Source organism: Trachurus trachurus (genome assembly GCF_905171665.1).
Source record: "Trachurus trachurus genome assembly, chromosome: 4".
Lineage (NCBI taxonomy): Eukaryota > Metazoa > Chordata > Actinopteri > Carangiformes > Carangidae > Trachurus > Trachurus trachurus.
In genome coordinates, this window is record NC_139898.1 from 23,399,876 (window position 1) to 23,421,591 (window position 21,716).

Consider the following 21,716-nt stretch of genomic DNA (forward strand, 5'->3'; position numbering starts at 1 on the left):
TCAGAGATCCTGTCTTACACACACACAGGCAGGAAGATTCCCACCGACCACCGCAGCAAAGGAAAACACTGAGTGAGTCCAGCTGGACCGCAGCTGAAGCTCAGAACCAGAGCAGCTACAAAAACAATGCGAGTACCCGAGTTCAATTCAGGTCAGGTTCTCAGGTCCAAGTTTGGCTTTTTGTGTCTTTTTTTTTAAAAAATCATACGAAAACCAAATTCTTCAATGTCCCTTCCTGAGGTTTAAGGTGGTCTGAAAACATTGCATACTTGTTCCGTCTTTAATACTGTACCTTGTTGTGATTATACTGGATGGTACTCTGGCTGTATAAGGCACACCATACACTCCGTCTTTAACACCAAACGACACACCTCAGCTCACACAATTAAATAGACTCTTGATATTTATTTATTCAGGGGGAACAAGAGGTCAATTCCCACTAGAAATTAATTTAATTGTTATTATATTTCAAGTAGAATAATATAATGTGAAAAAACTGACCTTTCTGATCATTTTAAACATTTGCATAGTAAATAAGTTTTTTTTTTTTAAGTGTTTGCAATATCTAAGGCCAGTACAAAGATTGTTCTGGAGTTTTTTTCTTTTTGGAATTATTACAAGGACTGATTCCTGGGCTTTTAGAAGCACGCCAAAGACTTTATGAGCAAATCGTTAACGCAGAGCAGCACTCAAAAAGTGGAGAAATAGCTGCTATTAAACTGCCACACCGACTGGCGTCTGGCATAAATCATAAGAACAACGAACCATAAATGTAATAATCCCAACACAAGCACATGAAAAAGCTTTTTAAAAAAAAATCTTTTCTTTTCTCTGGATTTGTGGCGACGCAGAGAATGATGGGAACCCACATTCTCTGGACATGGCGTTTCTCTCCACAGGAGAGTCTGTTATAGAAATCCTTTAGACTCTGTACACATTACATCCACGTAGCTTCTCTCTGAGGAGATCTGTATTGCTTCATTACAGTACAATCATCAACCACTGCATTACGTTACAGTGTGTGACTCTAGCCTAGAAGGACAGAGACTGCATTTCCTCATGTGAAACAGAAAGAAAGATAAAGACTGAGTTATATAATAAGTCTGGTGATGCTCAATAGTGGCAACAAAATCTATGAAAAGACCAAAACAATCACTTAATACTTAATAATAATCTATACTGTAGATGAAACCACTCAAATGCAGTATTTAGCCCTGTGTAAAGGTGCTGCAGCCTTCTCGGAGACTGAAAATGGAAACTATGTTTAGTATTAGTGAGTCATATTCAAAAGTTTACATCATGAGTAGGAACAAATGTGCTCGGGGGCTGAGTGCCACAGACAGGGCAGGGAAGTCTGAAAGCAATGAGACAGAATAATGTATTGTTAGTTTTGGTCTTTCCATGGGATTTGCTGATAATAACCGAAACGTAGAGCACTGCCAGACATATCCTATAAAGTTCACCCTCTACACATCCACTCCAAACCTCACAAGCTCCGCAACGACTGGCCGCCATTTTTTTTTTTTTTTTCCTTTTTCTTTTTTGTCTTAAGGTCGAGAGTGAGAAGTAGATGTGCTGAAAGTAGTAAAAGGCAGAAAATGAGAAGAGACAACATGAGGAGCAGAGTGGTGACGGTGGAAGAAGAGAAAGACGAGGAGATGAAACGAGGATACTGGCTTTTTAAAAAAAATAATCCATTTTGAACTTTTGAGTGTATTTGCATGTCGTCAGAGAGACAGAAGTGTCCTGAGGAACGTGGGGAGAGGGGAGAAAGAGAGGTTCCCTACGTACATACGTGCACATCGCATGATCTGGAATGCAATTAAAAACAGCAGCTTAAAGCACATCATATATTAACTACTCTATTCATCCAGATAAATACAGTGCTGTTTAAGTACTACTAACTGTTGCATTTAAGATCTGTCATTATTCTGATTACAAAGTACCTGTTATGGTATCTATAGATTAAGACACCAGAGTATCATCAACAAATCACATGTCCATTTAAGGCATGGTGATAAAAAATACATAATTACACAGTGTAGAATTAGTTTCAAAGGCCCGAGTGGACTCTGTGTCTGGAAACTCCTGCCTCACTTTGTTGTTCTCGCTCAGGTGATATTTTTTTTTTAGTACCAGGTCGCAATTACTGATTATTATTTGTAAATCTACAAGTGCAAATTCAGTCCGGTCACGTGAAATGTTTGAGACACAGAATGGACGACTGACACAATGTGCTGAGGAGTGATGATCGTCCCTTCTTAATTCTGACTGAGCGTTTTTTCTCCAACTCCTTTTCTCCATTAACCGCTTGGCTACTTTACATGATCCCCAAAAAGTTTGTCGGGTGAGGCTTTGTAAAAGCTGAGAAATACAACACGCAATAGTTACGTCATCCAGAAATCTAGATGATCGCAAGCAGAAACACCACAATGAGGAGTAAACAAATCCTCTTGTGTCTTTCTTGTTTGTAATTGAGTTTATAGCGTTGTATTTTCTTCACACGACTGGGACAACAACACTCCAGAAACACAAAAAAAAATCCTAAAACTAACCCTACTTTGAGTTTTTGGAGTGTCCCTGTCTCCGTTTCTCACTCGTTGCAACTTCAGCAGCAGCACACCCAGTTCTCTTGAAGGAAAAGTACTTATTTTGTGTTGGATGTGAAAAATCTGCCACTGTAGTGAGATTACTTCAACCTGTTTCCTTCACAAAACAAAGTTTAATTTTACCAAAATGTTTGTGCAGACACCTTTTGTGGTGTTAAGGTTCTTTTTGTTTGCTTGAAGATCCAGATTCTTATGATGGGAACGTTTAATTCTACTGGAAACAGGCTTTAATGCTCCTGTTACAGTGGCTTTGTTTTCACAAAATACACAAAATAAGGATTTCATTATATAAATACAGAGATGGATGATGGATGGAGACTTCCTCAGCGCGCCAACTCATCTCCATCTCGTTCCTGTGTGACATCAGATTTGTTTGTGACTTTTCCTGACGACTACAGTAAGTGCTGTTAGAATAAAAACAACTTCTGAACTGACCGTGTCCTCTGAGTCTGCAGCTAATTGTTATAGAAGAATGAGAGTGAGTATGTTTCATTTTTAACAGACTCTTAAGTCTCTGACGTCCCTTATTAGGACTCATCGGTGGCTTTGCCCTGGACCTGGTGGTGACTGTTGTTGCAGTGAACCTGTGAGAGCTGCAGGCTGGTGTGGAGGACGGAGCTGAGGCAACACATGGACTCAATCTCCTCGAGCAGGCCTTGATCCTGCACCACAGCCGCCTCGGAGCCATTACCCTGCCCCAGACACAGGCCGAGCCCCAGGAGCCCCTCCTTGGACACCTCCTTCTCCCAGGGGACGGGCATAGCTGAGTGTCTGTGCTTCGACGGGCTGCCCTCGGCCTCCTGGTGGCCCCTGCTGCCCTGCCTCTGGAGGGCCTTCTCCTGGTACTGCTTCACCGTCTCCTTGGACAGCACCTTCCTCCTCAGGATGCCGGTGGAGGCGGTCTGGTTCTGGCTCTGAGAGGGCTCGGTGCTGGTTTGGGGGTCCGAGATGGTCCGAGACCGACCGGACCCGGCGGCGGGAGGAGAGTAGTCTGGGTGGGAAACGGGCGCCGAGGAACCGTAAGCGTCGTAAGAGAGAGTGGGAGACGGCAGCGTGGTCGCGAGTCTATGGGACTGTACAGGGGAGTAGGAGAAGCGGTGTCCTGGTTGTCGTCCTGAATGTAAATAGTGAGGGGCGGGGTCGGCGTTGTGCAGAGGGAGGCGTGGTTTGGAGACGTCGGCGGTCTGGTCTGGGGGTGCAGCAGCAGAGACGGCCGCTGGAGGAGCTGCTGCTGCTGCTGCTGCTGCTGCTGCTGCTGCTGCTGCTGCTGCTGCTGGTTTCTTGGACACCTTCAGGCTGCTCTTGTTGGACTGCCTGCGTGGGGAAGGTGGGAGGTGTTTCCCATGGACTGCGCTGTCGTCCTGGCCCAAGTTCCAGCCCTGATCTCCACCACCATCACCACCTCCACCACCACCACCACCACTCTGATCTGCAGGTTTACACTCACTGGAAGGTGTCGGCTTGGTCTGCAATAAAAGAAACAAGAGCAACCTTGATGAAGAGACCCAGGTGTCTGCAAATCTCAGCGGGTGAAAACAGTATTTCACATGTGCACCTCAACACCAGCTGCTGACCACATGCATGTGAGGAGTGTTTATAAATCTATAAAGATATGCACACCTGAAAATCAGACATTAAACATGATTGTAATGCCTCTTTACTATTACTATTGTAGCGAAGTCTCAATCTACCTAATGAACTTCTCTAGATAATTACTACTAGTAAATATTAAATAATACAGTTATTTATTGATTATGAGTCTTCTGGAGGCTTTTAGTTAAAACAACTACACACACTAATTAATTTAAGTACTGATCTGTAAGTCATTATATCTAACACAATTAGAGCTGTGACAAACATGGCGGTAAAGCTAAACTCTCCGCTAATTCGCTCTAAATCTCAAATCTCAATTTTTCGCACAAAGTGTTCAGTGTTTTAAAGCACCAGAGTTATCCTTAAAAAGAAAATGGCAACATATGTGAAACTGATAAGAGACAAGAATTCTAATGTGCTCACAAGTGATGAATTATGTAAAGCCAAATAAATTGGTTTATGCAGATTTCATGTCTAATTCTAACCATCTACCCTTCATCTATCAATGTAGCATCACATTAGCACTGTTTAAGGTTAGGTTATGTTAATAGGACTTATTATTCCCTCTTAAAATCTCATGCAGCCTTCCCATCTTACGCACCGGGGCCTTGAAATCTAAATCGTCCATGGACCTGAAGAAGTCCAGACTCTTGGCAGCACTAAGTTTGCCTTGCTCCAGTGTCGAGGTGTTCAGAGAGTCCAGTATTTCCTCCAGCAGATTCATCTGGCCTGAGTGGGAAGAGTCCATGTCGAGCTCCATTGAGTAGGAATCATCGCTGTCTTCGGTGTAGGAAGGAACGTCGCCGCTGTCCTCTGAGGAGATTCTGTGTTTTTAGAGGACAAGCGACGCTGTTAAACATCGTATCATGTTTCAGAGGAACATTTAACACTGATCCATGATGGGAACTTTCAAACATAACATCTAATATACACAGTGCATCCACTTGGGGGCAGTGTTATCATGAGTAAAAAGATTGAGTCTGCTTGGAAATCCACTTTTCACCAGGCCATCAACTTTTTCTAGATAAAATGAATCAGCCAGTCACTAACCTTGACATACCTGACATGCACACTTCAAGCAACATGAGAACCGCTTCAGTGACAAACTACTGAGAGGCAACAGGTCAGAAAAGGGACCTACTTGCTTGCACTGTCCAGCTCGTCATCATCAGGTCCGTAGCCGAGGTCTCGAGGGCCCATGCTCATGGGAGACTTGCCGAAGTTTTGCTGTTAATGAGAAAAACACAGCGAGTGGATTCAGTTAGACAATAACACTGTGATAAAACAATACAAGTGGACTCAGGGGGAGCCGCAGCTTAGAGATACAATATGGAGTCTAGACAGAATGTGGTGTTCTGCTGAGGTACAGTTTTTCATAAAAAAATACGACTTGGGACTGGGTAGAAAAAAAGATGCAGGTCTGTGTTTGGTGGGTCCCCATAAGACAGGAGTACTAGCTTGTTTTAATGAGCCTCAACCCTCAGGGTTGAGACTAAATTTGTCAAATTTGAGTCTGGGGATAAAAATCTTTAATATCCCCTGCAGTGTTTTTATCAAACTTGGCATTATATGTGAACTACAAGCTACTTACGCACTGTGAGTTAAGATGAGGGCAACAGCAGAGATCATTTGTATTGCAGCACCAGTGCATGTGATTGTATTTGTCACTGCTGCGTGTTGAATGATCAGCGTGTACTGTAGTTGTCTGACACAGTTTAATAAGCCACCTGTGTACCATGTTTAATGGGCAGGTTAAAGAAGAGACAGAAGCTTTACAGAGCGGGGCAGGACTCTCCCCATGGGAGCCCAAATCTGCCCCAGGCCACTTATTAACATGCCTTCCACTACGACGCACATGTTCCTCCCTCACTGCGAGCGCATGTTCGTTTATGTTAATACTATCTTTCATTTTCTAATGTACACGCTTTACTTTTTGCCCATTTACCTTCTTCTACACTGATGCTCACCTCCTACGTCTAATTTCTGCCGATATCTCAAATCATCCTTCTCTGTGTTGTGTGCACATGCAGGCACTATGAGGATACAATAAAGGATACATGATATCACTGCTAACAATCTGTGTGTGCACTGCAGTGTTTTTGTTTTTTGTTTTTTTTACACTTACTTGGCTCCACCTCTCTTTCTCTCTGCGTGTTTCTCTGTAAACTCACGTTAGCCACATTATCAAAGCCCAGTACTGAGAAAAAGGCTCTTTACAACCCTAAAAGTGAGCGGAGCACAGGGGGTGTGTTTAAGAGGTGAGGATGCTAGTGTTTGTGTGCTTGCATTGCGGTTTTGGGTCGCAGGGAGAAAAAAAAAATCACAGACGCAAAAGGTGAAAAATTGTGAGAAACATTTACAAAAAAAAAAAAAAAAAAAAAAAAAACTGAGCACAAGATAAGAAAAAAGAACAAAGGTAAGGAATGAAAGAGGGGAAGGAAATGTAGAGAGGTGAGGAAAGATTCCTCAAAGCCCAAAGAATGATGGGAATGGTGCGGGTGGGGGTGGGGGTCAGTGTTGGACCCGTGAACCAAGCCGGTCTTGATTAGCCGACACAGTGCCAGCCAGACAGGCGGAATGTAACGTGTGGCTGGCCTGGCCTCATTTAGGGCCTGTGTTCGGCCAGGGAAGACACACACACACACACACACACACGCTCATACACACACTTTCTCTCACATACACACACAAGTCAAGTCACATACGCACCCTATTACAAAAAAACACAAAGAGTTAAAGTGCCATTTTCTCCATAAAAGTCAGCGGAGGAGATGTGTGCAGTAGCCACTTAAGCCTCTCAGCCATCGGGCTAAACACGAACACATGTGGTGGCACTGCTGATTGGCCAAGCTGTTCCCTTCCATGGTAGCTTGGAGCTATAATGAAAGAGATTTGAGAGGGGCTCAGGCCTGGGATCCCTAAACAGCCTTTAATGGATTCCTGTGTCAGGGCAGTAAATCTGGGGCCAGGCCGACATGCCAGCCAGCCAGAGCGGGCCGGCGGAGCGGAGATGCACCTGTGAGATACTTGAGGAGCGGAGGGTTAGGAAGGGGAGGGGAGGTGGGGCTGGAATACTTACAAAACATTACAAAACACACGCACACTGTATGTTTATGGTGCGTGCAGTAATTTAGCCTGTTCATTTGTGCGACAGGGCTGAGCGCAGGGAAGCGGGGGCCTCTCTCTGCGTTTAGGTGTTTATTAAAGCAAGGTGAACCCAAACACAACCAGACACAGGTCATGAAGCCTGGCCCTCTGATCTCGGTTACAGCTTTGGTGCCGTCTACCTGAGAGGAAGTTCCATAGGGAGCAGTAAATGGATGGTACCTCACTTCACGGCTTTATCAATTTGTCATTCCCTCTCTTCACTGTGACCCTTTAGTGCAGCAGTTAAGATTAAACTATTTACAACAACCGAGCATTTTACGATAGAAGCGCCAAATTTGGCGCAGGAGTGGGTTTATATCCTTTTTTTGCTTTTGCAAAACGGCCAGCATATTGTATTCATTTCACTGGTAATGTGAAGTACTAAGTACGCTTTTGTCAGTTACTTGAACATAATATCGCCGCTCCTCAAGAGCTGTCGAAACCAACAAGAAGCAGTTCAATTTGAGATCTAAAATTAGATGTACTGTATGTCAATGTTAAAGAAAAAAACAACAATAACAAAAATATAGACTCTTCAAATTCAGACATTCACAATGAGATATTCTCAACCAGAGCAAACAGGTTCTGTGTTGAAGCTGTGACAGCTCTGCCACCATCCCATAGCTCCCCAGGCCTGACAGGACAGTGGAAAGCATGAAATAGCAGAACAACAGATTATCATACTGCGCCTTCATTAGCTTCTCGCTGTCGGCTAATGCGAAGCTGAAAGGTGAAAATGAAAAAGCGGTTCTCTCTCCATGCCCCCCACCCCCCACCCCCCTCCTCCCCCATCTCCCACCTTCTCCCTCCATCACTCAGTGACAGATGTCATTGTCTGGCTCTCGCCTCCTTCCTCTCCGCCACAAGTGCGACTGTACAGATACGTGGAGAGCGAGCGAGCGAGGGAGTCAGAGGAGGATACAGCAGAGGAGCAGGCGTCATGAAAATAATAAAAATGGTCAGGGTATTTCAGTAAAAACCAGCTCCATCCAGTATTTTGGAAGAGGTAGGGAAGCCTCCTGTGTTTCTTAAATCAGGGAAAAGATTTGACATCTCAGCTTCTCTTGCAAAGTGAACTCCTTTTTTTTTTTTTTTTTTTTTTTTTTTTTAACTCTGTGGGAAGCATTTCTTCATTATTTTTATGTTATTTTGTGATTATAGTACTTTGGCGTCTGTCTCCATGAGTATCTGGCTACAGAAGAAAAAGAAACCTGACTCCCTCCAGTTTCATTTTCACATATAAAAAACAAACAGATACCAGTCGTCACTTTTGGATTGAGAGTAAATGAGGGCAGAATGGTTAACATGACTAAATTATCTTTTATTCTAAGCGTTTAAACCCGGAGCCTCCAATGAGCAAAAAGAATGAAATATATCTGAGGGACCTTGAAAAGAAAAAAGTCTTCAGATTTGATATAACAAATTACATTTCATTTCTGTGGTTATGAGGGGAAAATAGTCATCATCATTCATTTTAGTAGCTGCATTTGGAGAAACAAACTTTCCCCTCCTATTCCCTTCCTTCCCTGCATGACCGGTTATGCGGAACAACTATGCCTCTCTGTGACAGGGCCAAACGCTCGCGGACTTTAATAGCAAGTCTTACATTATACATTTCATATGGTATTTCTGAGTGGGCACTGATCTCACAGCTTGGCAGTGTATGTAAAGAGATGCCGGTAAAATGCAAACAAACCTTGGGGAGAGGCAGAGGCTTTGTAGAAGTATGGCCAAGTCTGTGTTTGCCTGTTTAAGAGCTGCTCACTCGAAAGGAGGAGGAGGAGGAGGAGGAGGAGGGAGAGAGAGAGGGGGGGGATAGCGTTTGAGGCGAGATCCACAGCTTTTCTGTCCAACTGGCTGTTGCTGAAAGCCCACTTCCTCTTCGCTTAAAACATGAGCCATATAAAAGACGGAGAATGTGCATTATGCTCATTCTGTTAGACCAAACTGAACTCATCCAGTAAAATCACCAGGTGTCTTTCTGTGAATGGGCGCAGTGCAGTACTGTGACGGTGCCAGGAGATGGCACTTTGGTTTCAGCGAGGAGGCCGCGCTGTGTCTGAAGTGGGGAGAAACTGGGCAAAAGTGGAAACTACAAACGCATACAAATAAGCATGTAAACACACACGCGCGCACACACACACACACACACACACACACACACATAGAGCTATGGACACAGACACTGTACTCTTAAGTTCTCTGGGTGCATCCTAACTATTGATTTAAAAATATTCATCTAAATATTAATCCTTCCATGAATATTATGAGCAAATCTGAACTATTTTCCATTTTAGAATGACATCAAAAACTATTATTATGACTTATAACAAACATGCATTGTATGCTCTATAATCTACAGTAAGTGAATATGTTGTGAAACTGTTATTAGCTATTCAGTTTACTCAGAAAGCATAGCTTTTGCATTCTGTCCATATTATAGTATTTTAAATCATGCACTGAATATAATGCACACTCAATATCCACAGACTGCGTTATGAGCAATACTTCAAGTTAAGTGTTGTTGTATAAAAAATACATATTAGTAAGAGCATGTTTGAACTCAGAGACTCATGATAGTTGCTCATCCCGAAATCATCAACACACAAATGTGCATTTCCCTGAACACAACGCAGACACTTCACAAGTCATGTGTATAGTGTACATATGTGTCCACTGGCCATGAACATATGAGCTGTCTCCCACTGATGGAGCACACACAGATACCCACCCATGCATCCACACATGCAGCATCTACACACACTGAAGTATCCATGTGACTTTGTTCCTCTGGTTTACATCTGTGTTAGCCCCCCCCCACGTCACACAGAGCTTGTGTGGTGTTTTCCAGTCTGGCATCTCCTCTGCTTCACCAGGTGAAGAGTCCAGAGCCCGGGGCTGAGTCCGGCCACAAGCCTGCTGGCTGTCATTGTCCATAACACTGTCCCCACCTCTACCCTCCTCTGCTCTCTTAACAGCTGTCATTCTGCATGTTTGTGCACAAGGAGCACACACACACACACACACACACACACACACACACTGAAATACATGCTCATGTACAAAAGGGCTGAGGCACAGACACACTTTCTATTTGCAGATGCTTACAGCGCAATACCACATAAAACGTGTGCAACACAAAATATACAATATCTTCCATACCGGATCTCAAAACACAAAAGTGGCATTCACACATAAAAATAAACAAAACAAAACAAAAAAAACATACAGGAGCCAGAACAATGGCTGCTGTTTGTTGTATCAGACAAGAAGTCAGCGGTCCAATTCAGTCTTGTTTTTGTCAAACGAAAGGATTACTCCTACATTCTTAATCAACAAGCTCACCAAACACTACAAATCACCCACATTGCCGGATACGGCTGAAATATGTACGCATATGACGGCAGCACTTTCACTTTGGTACATGTGTTGGCTGATCAAATAGAATATGAATTTCATAACTCTGATTATTTTCTTTTTTCTTTTTTTGTTGTTGTTGCTATGATTAATTAAAGGAGCTTCTCCAGGATCATTCATTTCATTTCAAGGACAGAGTTAGAGGTGTTCGCTAAAAAATGATGAATGATGAAAATGTATCAGGATTTTTGTTTCCTGTCATGCTGTGGAGTGGAGAATGTCTTTAATCAGATCACATTTTTTTGTAGCGTCTGATGACAGGATGTTTGTGAATTTATCAGGCAGATGAAGAGGCATTTGTTTGTCACTTGGTCAAAGGTATGAAGACACAAGGAGGACACAGGGAGGCGGTGCAGGGAAAGGACACAGTGCACAGGAATATGTCAGTGTGTGTCACCTGGTGTGTATAATGCTGAAATCTTTTCTCTCTTTTTTTTTTTACTGTAGGGAGCAGCTTTGTTCCCTTCTGTTTAAACAAGCAGGATCCCTGCTCCTGCTTTGATTTCATTTCATATAAGAAAAGTAGGATTTTTTTCTTATTATTTTAGGAGATTATATATTATTACTGTCCAGTGGGGACATATTCATACATGTATGAATATATGGACAGAGACAGGACCTTGGTTTGTGCAAAGAGAGGGACTGGGAAATGTTGCAAAGACTTGAGGAGTTAGAAATAAGGCAGAGCCAAGGAAAAGAGGTCTGTGTGTGGGCACAAGTAGAAGAGAAGCTATGAGGATAAGAAGATAAAGGTGATTTTTTCCCCAGGTTACTTAACCTTTATTTAACCAGGTTAGTCCCACTGAGATCAATTTCTCGAGCAGGGAACACCTGGTCAAGACGGTTGCAGGCAGAAAAACAGAATAAAGATTTCATAGGAAGCAGTCTCAGGAAAAAAAACACAGTAAGGTGACAGACGGAGAGATGAGAGAGGGTGAGAACAATAGCTATCGTCTTTTTTAAATGTAACTGAAATATAAATATGTGCGCTGTTAACGGTTTGGTAAAAGTAAAGAGTAAAGTGCAGCAAAAAAAACGAGAATCCCCCCAAAAAAGACCCTTAATTTCATAATGTTCTTGCTAAATAAATTTCCAGTGGTATTTTTCCCCCTGCCATGTGCATTTTTAGTTTCTAACTAATGTGCTTTAATGTGTGTAATAAAGACAGGAAACCAAGCCATTATGGTTATCCTGAAAAACAACCCAACAGTGGAAGCATCTCTACAGTTTCCTGACAACATTTGTTTTGGAACAAATGTTTTGAAGAGTTTCAATCTTTCAGGGGTTAGTGCACACTGACAGGCCATAAATTATCAAGGCTTTCTTGGCTTCTCCATTTTCAGTCTTGTTGACAGAAAAGAATCTTGGATCACCAGACTTTACAAAACACACAACACAGCAGGGTTTTCAGGGTGGGTTCCTTCTGTGTGTACGTATGTGCAGTATGGGCTGCGATGATATACTGATCTACCCTGATGTGGGTTAAGGACTATAAGCAGTTAGTAAGGCAATGTGGAAACGTAAGAATGAGTGCTGCTTAAGAAGAACTGATGGACTATATATAAACACAAACACATAAAAAACAGTGCTGTGGGACATGCACTGGTGTCCTGCGTGTGTGTGTGTGTGTGTGTGTATGCGTCCCCCCCCCATCCCTCCCTCCAGTGGTCCCCAGGGACCCGTTACTGTGGCAATGAACAGGCCTTAGTGGCATGGACAGGGGTGTTAGCATGTGTATATCCTGAATGCAGTGCGTGTGTGTTTGTGGGTGTGTGTGCACATCAATTGCATGTTAACTTTTAATCTGACTGTGTGTGTCTATGTGTCTATTTGTGTGTGTGTGTGTGTTGGCCCGTCTTTGTGTGTGCACTAGCTGCGGGGGGAGGGTGTCCGAGGAGGCCTTTAGAAAAGCCCTAATTGCCGTTCCTCTCCTCTCCCCGGCCGTCACACCTTCCTCTGCGCTAAGACTTTCCAGCCTCATCACACACACAGGAAACACAACGCTAATTAGAGACAGCACAACCTCTCCTAATCACACTCTTACATGACTGTGACTAAAATGTCAGTGTGTGCATGCAGGCATGTTTTTTTGTGTGTGTCTTTTTAGACAGAATCGAGAGTCCATTTGCCTTTTTAAAAAATTATTATTTAGCAATAGGAGGTGAAAAAAGCTGCAGCTGCGATTACAGAGGTATAGATGTACACTAAGAGACATAGCTAGTATCCCTGAGGCTGTATGCATGTGTTTTGTACTGTACAGTGTGCAATTTTAATTACATAAAACTAAACTTCCAACACTAAGAAATATAAGTGAGCACATTCATTTACACTACACTGCAGTGTGTGTCTCATAATTTTCTAATGTTCTTAACTCTCCTGATGAATTTATTGATGAATGTGTATCTTGTGAGAGTGCGTGTACAGTACTTGCTCATCGTATGCCAGCTCTGCACACAACAAAGAGGAAAATGTGCTATCCAGTTATGGTGCACAAGCAAATTCTTCAGAGGAAATGCTGACCAGCAGATGAGTTGCCTCTACTGTCCGCGCTGTTCAGAGAAAAATACTGAATGTACATCATGAGTGTGTTGAAAGACAAAAATGCTTATCATTACATTTGGCGCCCTGACAAACTACTGTACTTCCAAGAGTTGCTACAAGAGAGAAAAGAGAGAGAGGGAGGGAGAGAAAGAGGAGAGGGGTTGAGGTAAAAAAAAGAAAAAAAAAAGGAGAGAGAAAAAAGTGTGGGGATGGAGAGAGAGATGGCGAAATAGCTAAGAGAGTGCAGAAGTGGAAGAATGCATCCATGTCGGTCCAGTGAAAACAGCTCTGGCTTGATAAGTCAGTGTAAATGTAGTTAACTAATTTACTGATGTGAGTCTGTGTGTGCGTGTGTGTGTGTGTGTGTGTGTGTGTGTGTGTGTGTGTGTGTGTGTGTGTGTGTGTGCGTGCGTGCGTGCGTGCGTGCGTGTGTGTGTGTGTGTGTGTGTGTGTGTGTGTGTGTGTGTGTGTGTGTGTGTGTGGATCATACCCGTCTCATCTTCTGCAGTCTCCTTGGAGACAGGCTCTTGGTGCTGGTGGGAGACCCTGCACAGACCGTCATCCCCTCTTCCTCTTCTTCCTGAGACACAAGGGGGGGAAGAATGTAAATTTTTTTCAGCTGATTTGTGTTTTAAATGAATCTGGACTAAAAGATCAGATAGTTTGGGTGAATAATGAGCATTTGAATTTATGTGAATGAGCCAGACAACAGGACGTGAGGTGCATTTCTCCCTTACTCAAGTTAATCCATTTCAAATGAGTGAATTAGATATTTTCAAGGTGAATTCAAATGAAGATGCAATATTTTACTGTGAATAAATAAATCCTGTGAAAAGATGAAATGTAACATGTATTGTGTATCTACAGCCTGGTGGAGCTTATTCCTCTGTGTCACTGAGCCAAAGTGTTATTCATAGATAATGACCTACAGTATAAACTGCGACATTTGGTGACATGTTCCTTCATTATGATGAACATGTAGTTTATCTCAGTCAGTCCCACATATGTTGTTGTGTTACAGAGAACACTTAACAAATGTGAGGCTGAAATAGACAGCCCCCAAATATATTATTATACTGATTGATGTTTGATTATAACTACTGTATAATTCTGTTTTACAAATCTACTGCTTTTTTTTTTTTAAATGAGCTAACTTAAGTAACTTTAAGTCCTAAGTAAGAACAGGTCTAACATATACAGTATATACATACATATAAATATATACTGTATATCAACAGCCTTATACATCTGTCAGGTTACCCAGAGTAACCACATCTGATCAGTTTTGTTTCAGTGTGTTTATGCCTGGGGTCTTTGGGCAGACATCTGCAGCTGGAAGTATCACATTGTAAAAATGCTCTGCAGATTAATTGTGATCCTGAGAAACTTGAATTCATTTGTTTTCTGACTGCACAGGAAATCTGACTTCAAAACTGGATGGATTTCAGCACCTCATCTCTGCGTGTGTGAGTGCATGCGTGTGTGTGTGTGTTTGTGTGCACATGCACGATGCCGAACGCTGCGTGCTCCTCTTGTTCATCATCAGTGCCCTCTCTCCTCACTTTCCCACTGACAGATCAAACTGCTATTGCCTTATCAAATCCATCAGGCTTATGGAAACATACACCTCGTTACATTAGCTTTGAGGAAATCACAGGCTCACTGATGAAATATGCAGACAATAAAAGAGAAAGAGGGGCTGGGGTTCGGATGACATGACAGGCCATAGCCAGAGGGGCGCTGGTTAAAAATGTACAGCTTGAACAAAGCGCTAAGCAGGCTTCAACAGTCATTAAAGGCCCCTGCGTCAGAATCACACACTCCATGTAAAGCAGCTTTCCTGTCTGCTTCTATGAGGGGGGTGTGTGTCTATCTGCGTGCCTCAGAACACAATTACGTGTGCATGTGTGTGTGTGTGTGTGTGTGTGTGTATGCATGCCGGCATGGGGGCGCGCATGTGTGTCAGAGAGGTGTGAAGGTCTGAGCTGCTCACCCTTGCTCTAAGTCTGCGGATGCCCCTCTTGGCATGACTCTTGGCCTAGGTGGAAGAAAAACAACACATCCACACACACACACACACACACACGCACATACGCAGATTACTAATCAAAACATGTTGCATTAACATTCTCTTCTGGTTTCATGTAACATCAAGAAATGCTTTGATCCCCGTGGCAAAAACACAGAGACAAAAGGTTGGATAAGAGAGCCTCGCGCACTAACAGGAGGCGATAACATGAAAGGGCACCCTGACCACCTATTGTACAGCACATAACGACATGCTACTGCTCATCAAACACCGACTTGTCATGCACAATGCCTCCACTCGCTGCACAGCCAATTGCAACGGACACGTTTTTGCGTTAATTTTCATATATTCCAGCATAACGGTTCATTTTCTCTAAAGAAGCTGCAGAATGTCACGCAGGGTCTATTTCAATGGATTTTTTTTCCTTTTTTTTTAACAGACTTGAAGATTCAATTTAATGTAGGTACAGTATTGAACAAAGCACTGATGTGGCTGCCTATTAAGCAGTTTTGCAGAGGAGCGTACCTTTGTCACAGCCGTGTTGATGAGCGCCCCTCCTCTCTGGAACAGACACACACACTCATTTGTCAGACACTTTAAAAACCTTTTGAAGCAGTTTCCACACATATACACACACTCAAGCCAATTATTACCAGTTATTCTTACATTCATTATTCATATACAGAATATATACACAGGTAAGGGTGATACTGCAATGTCTACCTTTTACTGGCATCATGACTATCATTAAAACCAAATGTGTTATTGTATTGACTCATACGACGGCTAACAGTGGAAGGGTGTTGGTTCTTTTCAACTAGTCATTTTACATACATTGGGAATACTGTGATGTACAGTAGACTGCCAATCAATATTTATCTCGTATGATCTACAACCACATCCGTCACCCAGGACCAGTTTTTAATATCAAATAAACCAAAACTCCCTCTGCAGCTCTGACAGCAGTAGGAGAAAAAAAAGGCGAAATCAGGCAAAGTATCACATCGCTGAGCCATGATAAACTGCACCATTCATGGCATTCGGGAGTTTTTTTTTTTTATTTAGAAGCAGAATAAAACAGCGATGGAAGGGACTGTGCGTGATTGATTTCTACTTTGAGTTGTGCAGACTGACATTACGGTGCCCAATATTTCTGTGTGCCTGTCTTCTTTTCTCACTCTGAGTTGCTGCATCTCTTCCTTTGGCGTCTCACTCTTCCTCTCTCTTCTCTGTTTGGTCTTTAGTGTAAGCACAAAGCGTCGGCTAAACGGCTAAACAGAGTAAATGGCAGACAGTGTTTCAGAAGTCGGCGGAGGGAGAGGAGGAGAGGGGCCGAGGTGAAGGCCCCTCTTATAGATCCCTGTCAGTCAGGAAATGTGAACTTTAACAAACCTTTGAAGAGCACTCTAGAGAACTAATTCAGCCTTAGCTGACGGCGTGGGGAGAGAGGGAGGGCGAGGGAGAGAGAGGGAGGGTGAAGAAGAGAAGCTCGGTGAGTGAGTGAGAGAGTGAGAGACAGAGAGAGATTGGGGGGTGGTGGAGGGTTGGGGGTGGGAGTGGGGGGCTGTGACAGAGATGAAAAGAGGGAGAGAAATAAAGAGAGAAAGGAGAGGAGGAAAGCGACAGAAGGAGATGAAGAAGGAGGGAGCGATCTATGTTCTTGGGTCGGTTCAGCGGAGTAACGCCTGTGTTTGCTGCCAGATCAACATGTCATGTTGGAGGACGTCTTGTCACGTCAAATCACTTCTGTCTCCCTCCCTGTCTGTCTCCACTGTCCTGCTGCACGCGCCGCTTCACACACACCAAACTGCGCTCGAGCCGGATCTGTACATTCAGACAGCCCCCTTCATTCCAAAGGCAACACCAGGACTTCAAACGGAGTCGTGTCAATCACGCTTTCAATTAAATATAACTCAGGAATAAAATGAGCGAAAACATTAAAAAAAAAAAAAAAAAAAAAAAGCCAGAGCCACAGATAAAAGCATTTAGGTGTGATGTGCACGACATTCTGTGAGTACCTTTACAGTGTGCATCCACTGCTGATAAGACCTTGAATTACCTAAAAGGAAGAAGAAAACAGGAAACATGAATTATCATCCTGCACTCAATACTGTAGCACAGTGTGAACGTTTTCAAAGCAAATGTAACTATGGATATTGCACTAGCTACACACAGTTACACATTTATTGAGCATTTTAAAATCTTTTTCTCTATTGATCAGGACAAACGTAGTGATTGTGTAATGAAACATGTTTGAAGGAAAATAAAACTAATTGCAACAATACATCTTTGGCTCTTATTTCCGTTTAAACTCTTTTCAGTAAACTTCGAAACTTATTTTCTTATTTCCCCCCCTTTTGCCCTTTAACCAATAATGATGAAAATGATAAACTAAAACATTTACTGCTGCAAAATTACCTTGAAATAATGGACTTGTGAAAGGCAGAATGGAGGATTGTTTAGAGAACATAATTACAGATGACAGTGTGGGTTTGGGTCAAGATCAGAATAGATAAAGCTAATAATATGATGGGTGTTTAGCTGCAGCATCTGGATGGCATTTCTTTCTTCTTGTCGTGTAAATATGACTCAGACCTGAGGTGTTACGATCAAAACAACCTAATTTGTCTAAGCACTCCTGTGGGATTCGTTCCACACTCAAACTTCTGATGTCTCGTGCCTCCACATGCAGCGATGCACGTTCCTGCCAACATATCATTAAGGCTTCTGTCAATCTTCTGTTGCCACAATCAGATTTGCATGTCACCCTTTGTATTAGCTCCAATAAGAGCTCAAGATGCACACACAGAATATTAAAAATATTTATTCCTCGAGAGCGTCACGGTGGCTTTAGCACAGCTGTGAGCAACTTTAAAGTGTATTAATAATCATTTAATTCTATTCTTCAAAGAACAATAAAGTTCATTGGTGCGTTTGCATTTAAAGCCCCTTATGTGGTCACAGGCATGTTTATGAGACATTTTGCAAAAGCCTTCAAAGTGACTGAAACAATAAGTGTTTAAGGAGCAGACATGTTTTCAAATTAACATTTTATAAAAAATATATAGCACAGTAGATCATTTATCCAGTTTATCATTGTGTGACTCATTTAACTGGTGTACAGTTTTAAGAGAGGGTTATATTTTATTTTATTTGGGTTCACGTTTTCTTTATCTCACTGTAGTCCAATCATTTTTTTTTGCTGTTTGCATGAAATATGGCAAATAAATATAATTTGACTAATTGATAGACAGGTCCGGCAATACTCACTTCCACAGAAGCCCCCCTCTGTGATCTCCTCTTCAAACACGTCAGTGAAGCCACGGCCTGCGTTCAATTTGGCCAGCCGTCCGTCGATGAACTACAACCATAAATTACAATGTGCTTATTAAAGGAGGGGGGGAGGAAGGGGGGGGGGGTATGTGTGTGTGGACACACTTAAACAGACACACACCCACATACACACAGATTCAAACACTCCAGCCACAGTGGGGTGTTATTAATCCTACCTGACGGAAACTACATCCTAAGATTAGGTGGGTTGCAGGTAATAGGGATTTGGTAATGTGGAGCAGATGAGGGATTAGGGCAGCAGACTACATGCTGCACACTGTCTGAGACATGAGGAAGTTTCATTTCCTCCCTTTGTAACATGGAGCGCATAAAACTCCATCTCATAAATATGGACCTAACAGCCAAGACAGCTACACATTTCATGAGCGCAAGTCACAAACGCACATAACGTTATGCCGGTTTGAACAAACAAGTGCACAAACATCGACAAATGTCCCAGCAAATCTCTGATGAACACAATACAATTACAACCTTTAAGAAATAATTTGAGAGTCTTTACAGGCCATGACCGACATGATGTAAATAATACTTTCATACACATGAAAACCTTTTTCTCTTAAGAGTTTTTGGACCATTACAAGATTCTGGTGGTGTATCCTAAACACTTCACAGTCTCAGGGATCAGACCGTCCTGCTGCGTCTGCAAGAAACGACATGACCGACGAAATAAAAAAATATGATCTATCATATATCTTCCTGAATACTGAACATAAAGAAAATCTTTGAATTTCACCAAAACAATTACACGACTGTAGATCACTCAGTCACACAGCGGCTACACTGTTTTCTATTAACTAAATCCAACCACATTGACCCACAAGTCGTTGTTAGTTTCCTGTCCCATCGCTTACAATATCAGCAAATCACTGCATGGAGGGAAAACTTTCCACTGACATCTGTAGACTTTCTGATATAAAAAAATAAAGTTGTTTTCTTTTACTTTCAAGATGCAGGGGCTAAGGTCTAGTGAAGTTCTGCTAAACTAACTTTGTATAAGTTTGTGCGTATCTTTGTTTCCAACCTTAGACTTAGATCTGTCCTATTAATCCATTCAGGGCTTGTTTGTGTAAAGGTGGGAGGGGGAAGCAGCTAACAATCAGCACTAGTGTCATTTGGATTTATATGAAATTTATTATGACTGATGACTGCATTAATTAACGATCATCACCCTCTACCTTTCAAACACTTGTGTTTTTTATGAAAAACTACAAATGGTACAGTTTTCTTTTGAATACAGACACTTGACATCAACACATTGTCAGATTTTTTTTTTTTTTTTAACAGTGGCAATCCTACACCCACCTCTGTGTCCAGGGTGTAACAACAGTGTAGGTTGTTTTAGGGCGCATGTCCACGGGGACAGGCTGCTAACTAGCGACCGACGCGGCCACCCGCTCCTCTGGTCAGGAGAAACTGGAAACTCATCATTAGATCATTTTAATGAGAGGTGAGACTGCAGGTTCCGACCACCGCTCCACAAGTTGGCTGGCCCAATTAGTGCAGATAATCAACCCAAATCATCACCTAGCCAAAGCACACACCCCCTCCCCCCCTCCACACACACACACACACACACACACTCCACCTCCTCCCTCCACCTCCTCCCTCCTCCCCCTCTCTCCATCTCCCTCCACACAGCCCAGCCAGATTACCTGCCTCACCGTGGGTCTTAATTAGACATTACTCAACAATAGCAAACTGTAATCACCACACTCTCTCACACTCACGCACACACACACACGCATGCATGCAAACCAACACCAACGGCCCCTTGTGCACACTGGCATGTACGCAAACACTAGTACACAAAATGGGGGCTAATTTATCTTTGTTTTGAGTGTAAGCCGTCAAAAAAACAAAAAACAATTCTCTCTTCAAGAAATAAAAATACATTTTAGGGTAGGAGAAGTCTGAACCAGTTTCATCCAAACAAACAGTGCAGCGGGAGATTGAAGAAATGAATGTGGTCAACATAACATATGAGAAGAACAAATTTACTCCATAAAGATCAACAAATCCTTCTGCTTTAATTGTGTTTTTTTGTTTTTTTTAACCAAACGAGCTGAGGCCTAACGACGTATGTAAATAAAGTCAAAGCAAGGAATGCAACTTCACACTCAGAGACAAATCCTGCTCCATCTCTTCATGTCTACATGTCATCTTGTTTCCTGTTGCTGCCGTTTGCTGTTGCAAACAGCAGAGAGGGAGAGTTATCCCATCTGGCTACCAGCATACTGACTCACTCTGGGGTGGGTCACAGTGGTCTACATTTATTTAAACTCTGGAATCATGGAGCCTGACGTTGGGATAAGGACACTACAGGGGTTAATTTAGAGAGATATACAAAGGGAGCCTTGAGGAAATGTCCTTTTTTTTTGGTCTTATTTGTGGAAATTGGGCTCATAAACTGCAGATGCTGAGGGATATACCAGATTCAAAGGTTTCTGAGTGGGAGTTGGATCTGGGTTTACAGTTTGCCGTCATCTTTCCTAGCGACGAGAGCACAGACATTCATCTTTGGTCAAGAGGAAGGAAGACAAGGGAGCAAATGACAACCACTGTTGGTGCTTGACATGCTGAAATACATGTACAGTAATATATGCATATACAGTAATCTACTATTAGCTCCAAATAAGCGACTGGATTTCTATGAGAAGAAACAGGATGTACGTTCTGGGAGAAAGCAAATGCAGCTTGGAGTCCTGTGGGTTCAGTGGAGTGAAGTCGCCACCACATGATCAGATTTTAAAATGAAATTATTTCCCTTCTTCCAGTTCTGCATTGATATTCACATGTACACCCAGAGCCACGGGTTATAATTGATAGATGGGATTACAAAGAAATTGTCAGGCCCCTTGAAGACTCAATAAAAGAGTGTACAGCTTAGTCTTATCAGTAAGAGGAACAGTGTGTGTGTGTGTGTGTGTGTGTGTGTGTGTGTGTGTGTGTGTGTGTGTGTGTGTGTGTGTGTGTGTAGGAGCTGAGGACGGTTGATAGGAAGCAGGTTAATGTCAACAGGTTTCCCT

General features: G+C 42.6%; 1 protein-coding gene across 3 annotated transcripts in view; it reads right to left on the bottom strand.

Moving 5' to 3' along the window:
* Positions 1-815: 815 nt before the first annotated feature.
* Positions 816-21,716, bottom strand: part of dennd1b (DENN/MADD domain containing 1B) — a 103,310-nt gene continuing 82,409 nt past the window's right edge. For all 3 annotated transcript variants that reach the window (XM_083969463.1, XM_083969462.1, XM_083969464.1), the window contains 8 exons: positions 18,607-18,697; positions 17,355-17,395; positions 15,862-15,897; positions 15,301-15,345; positions 13,798-13,887; positions 5,344-5,429; positions 4,804-5,026; positions 816-4,075 (listed from right to left, as the gene is read on the bottom strand). In XM_083969463.1, the coding sequence (XP_083825589.1) occupies positions 3,137-4,075; positions 4,804-5,026; positions 5,344-5,429; positions 13,798-13,887; positions 15,301-15,345; positions 15,862-15,897; positions 17,355-17,395; positions 18,607-18,697 (1,551 nt within the window). In that variant the 3' untranslated portion in view covers positions 816-3,136. The remainder of the gene's footprint in view (positions 4,076-4,803; positions 5,027-5,343; positions 5,430-13,797; positions 13,888-15,300; positions 15,346-15,861; positions 15,898-17,354; positions 17,396-18,606; positions 18,698-21,716) is intronic.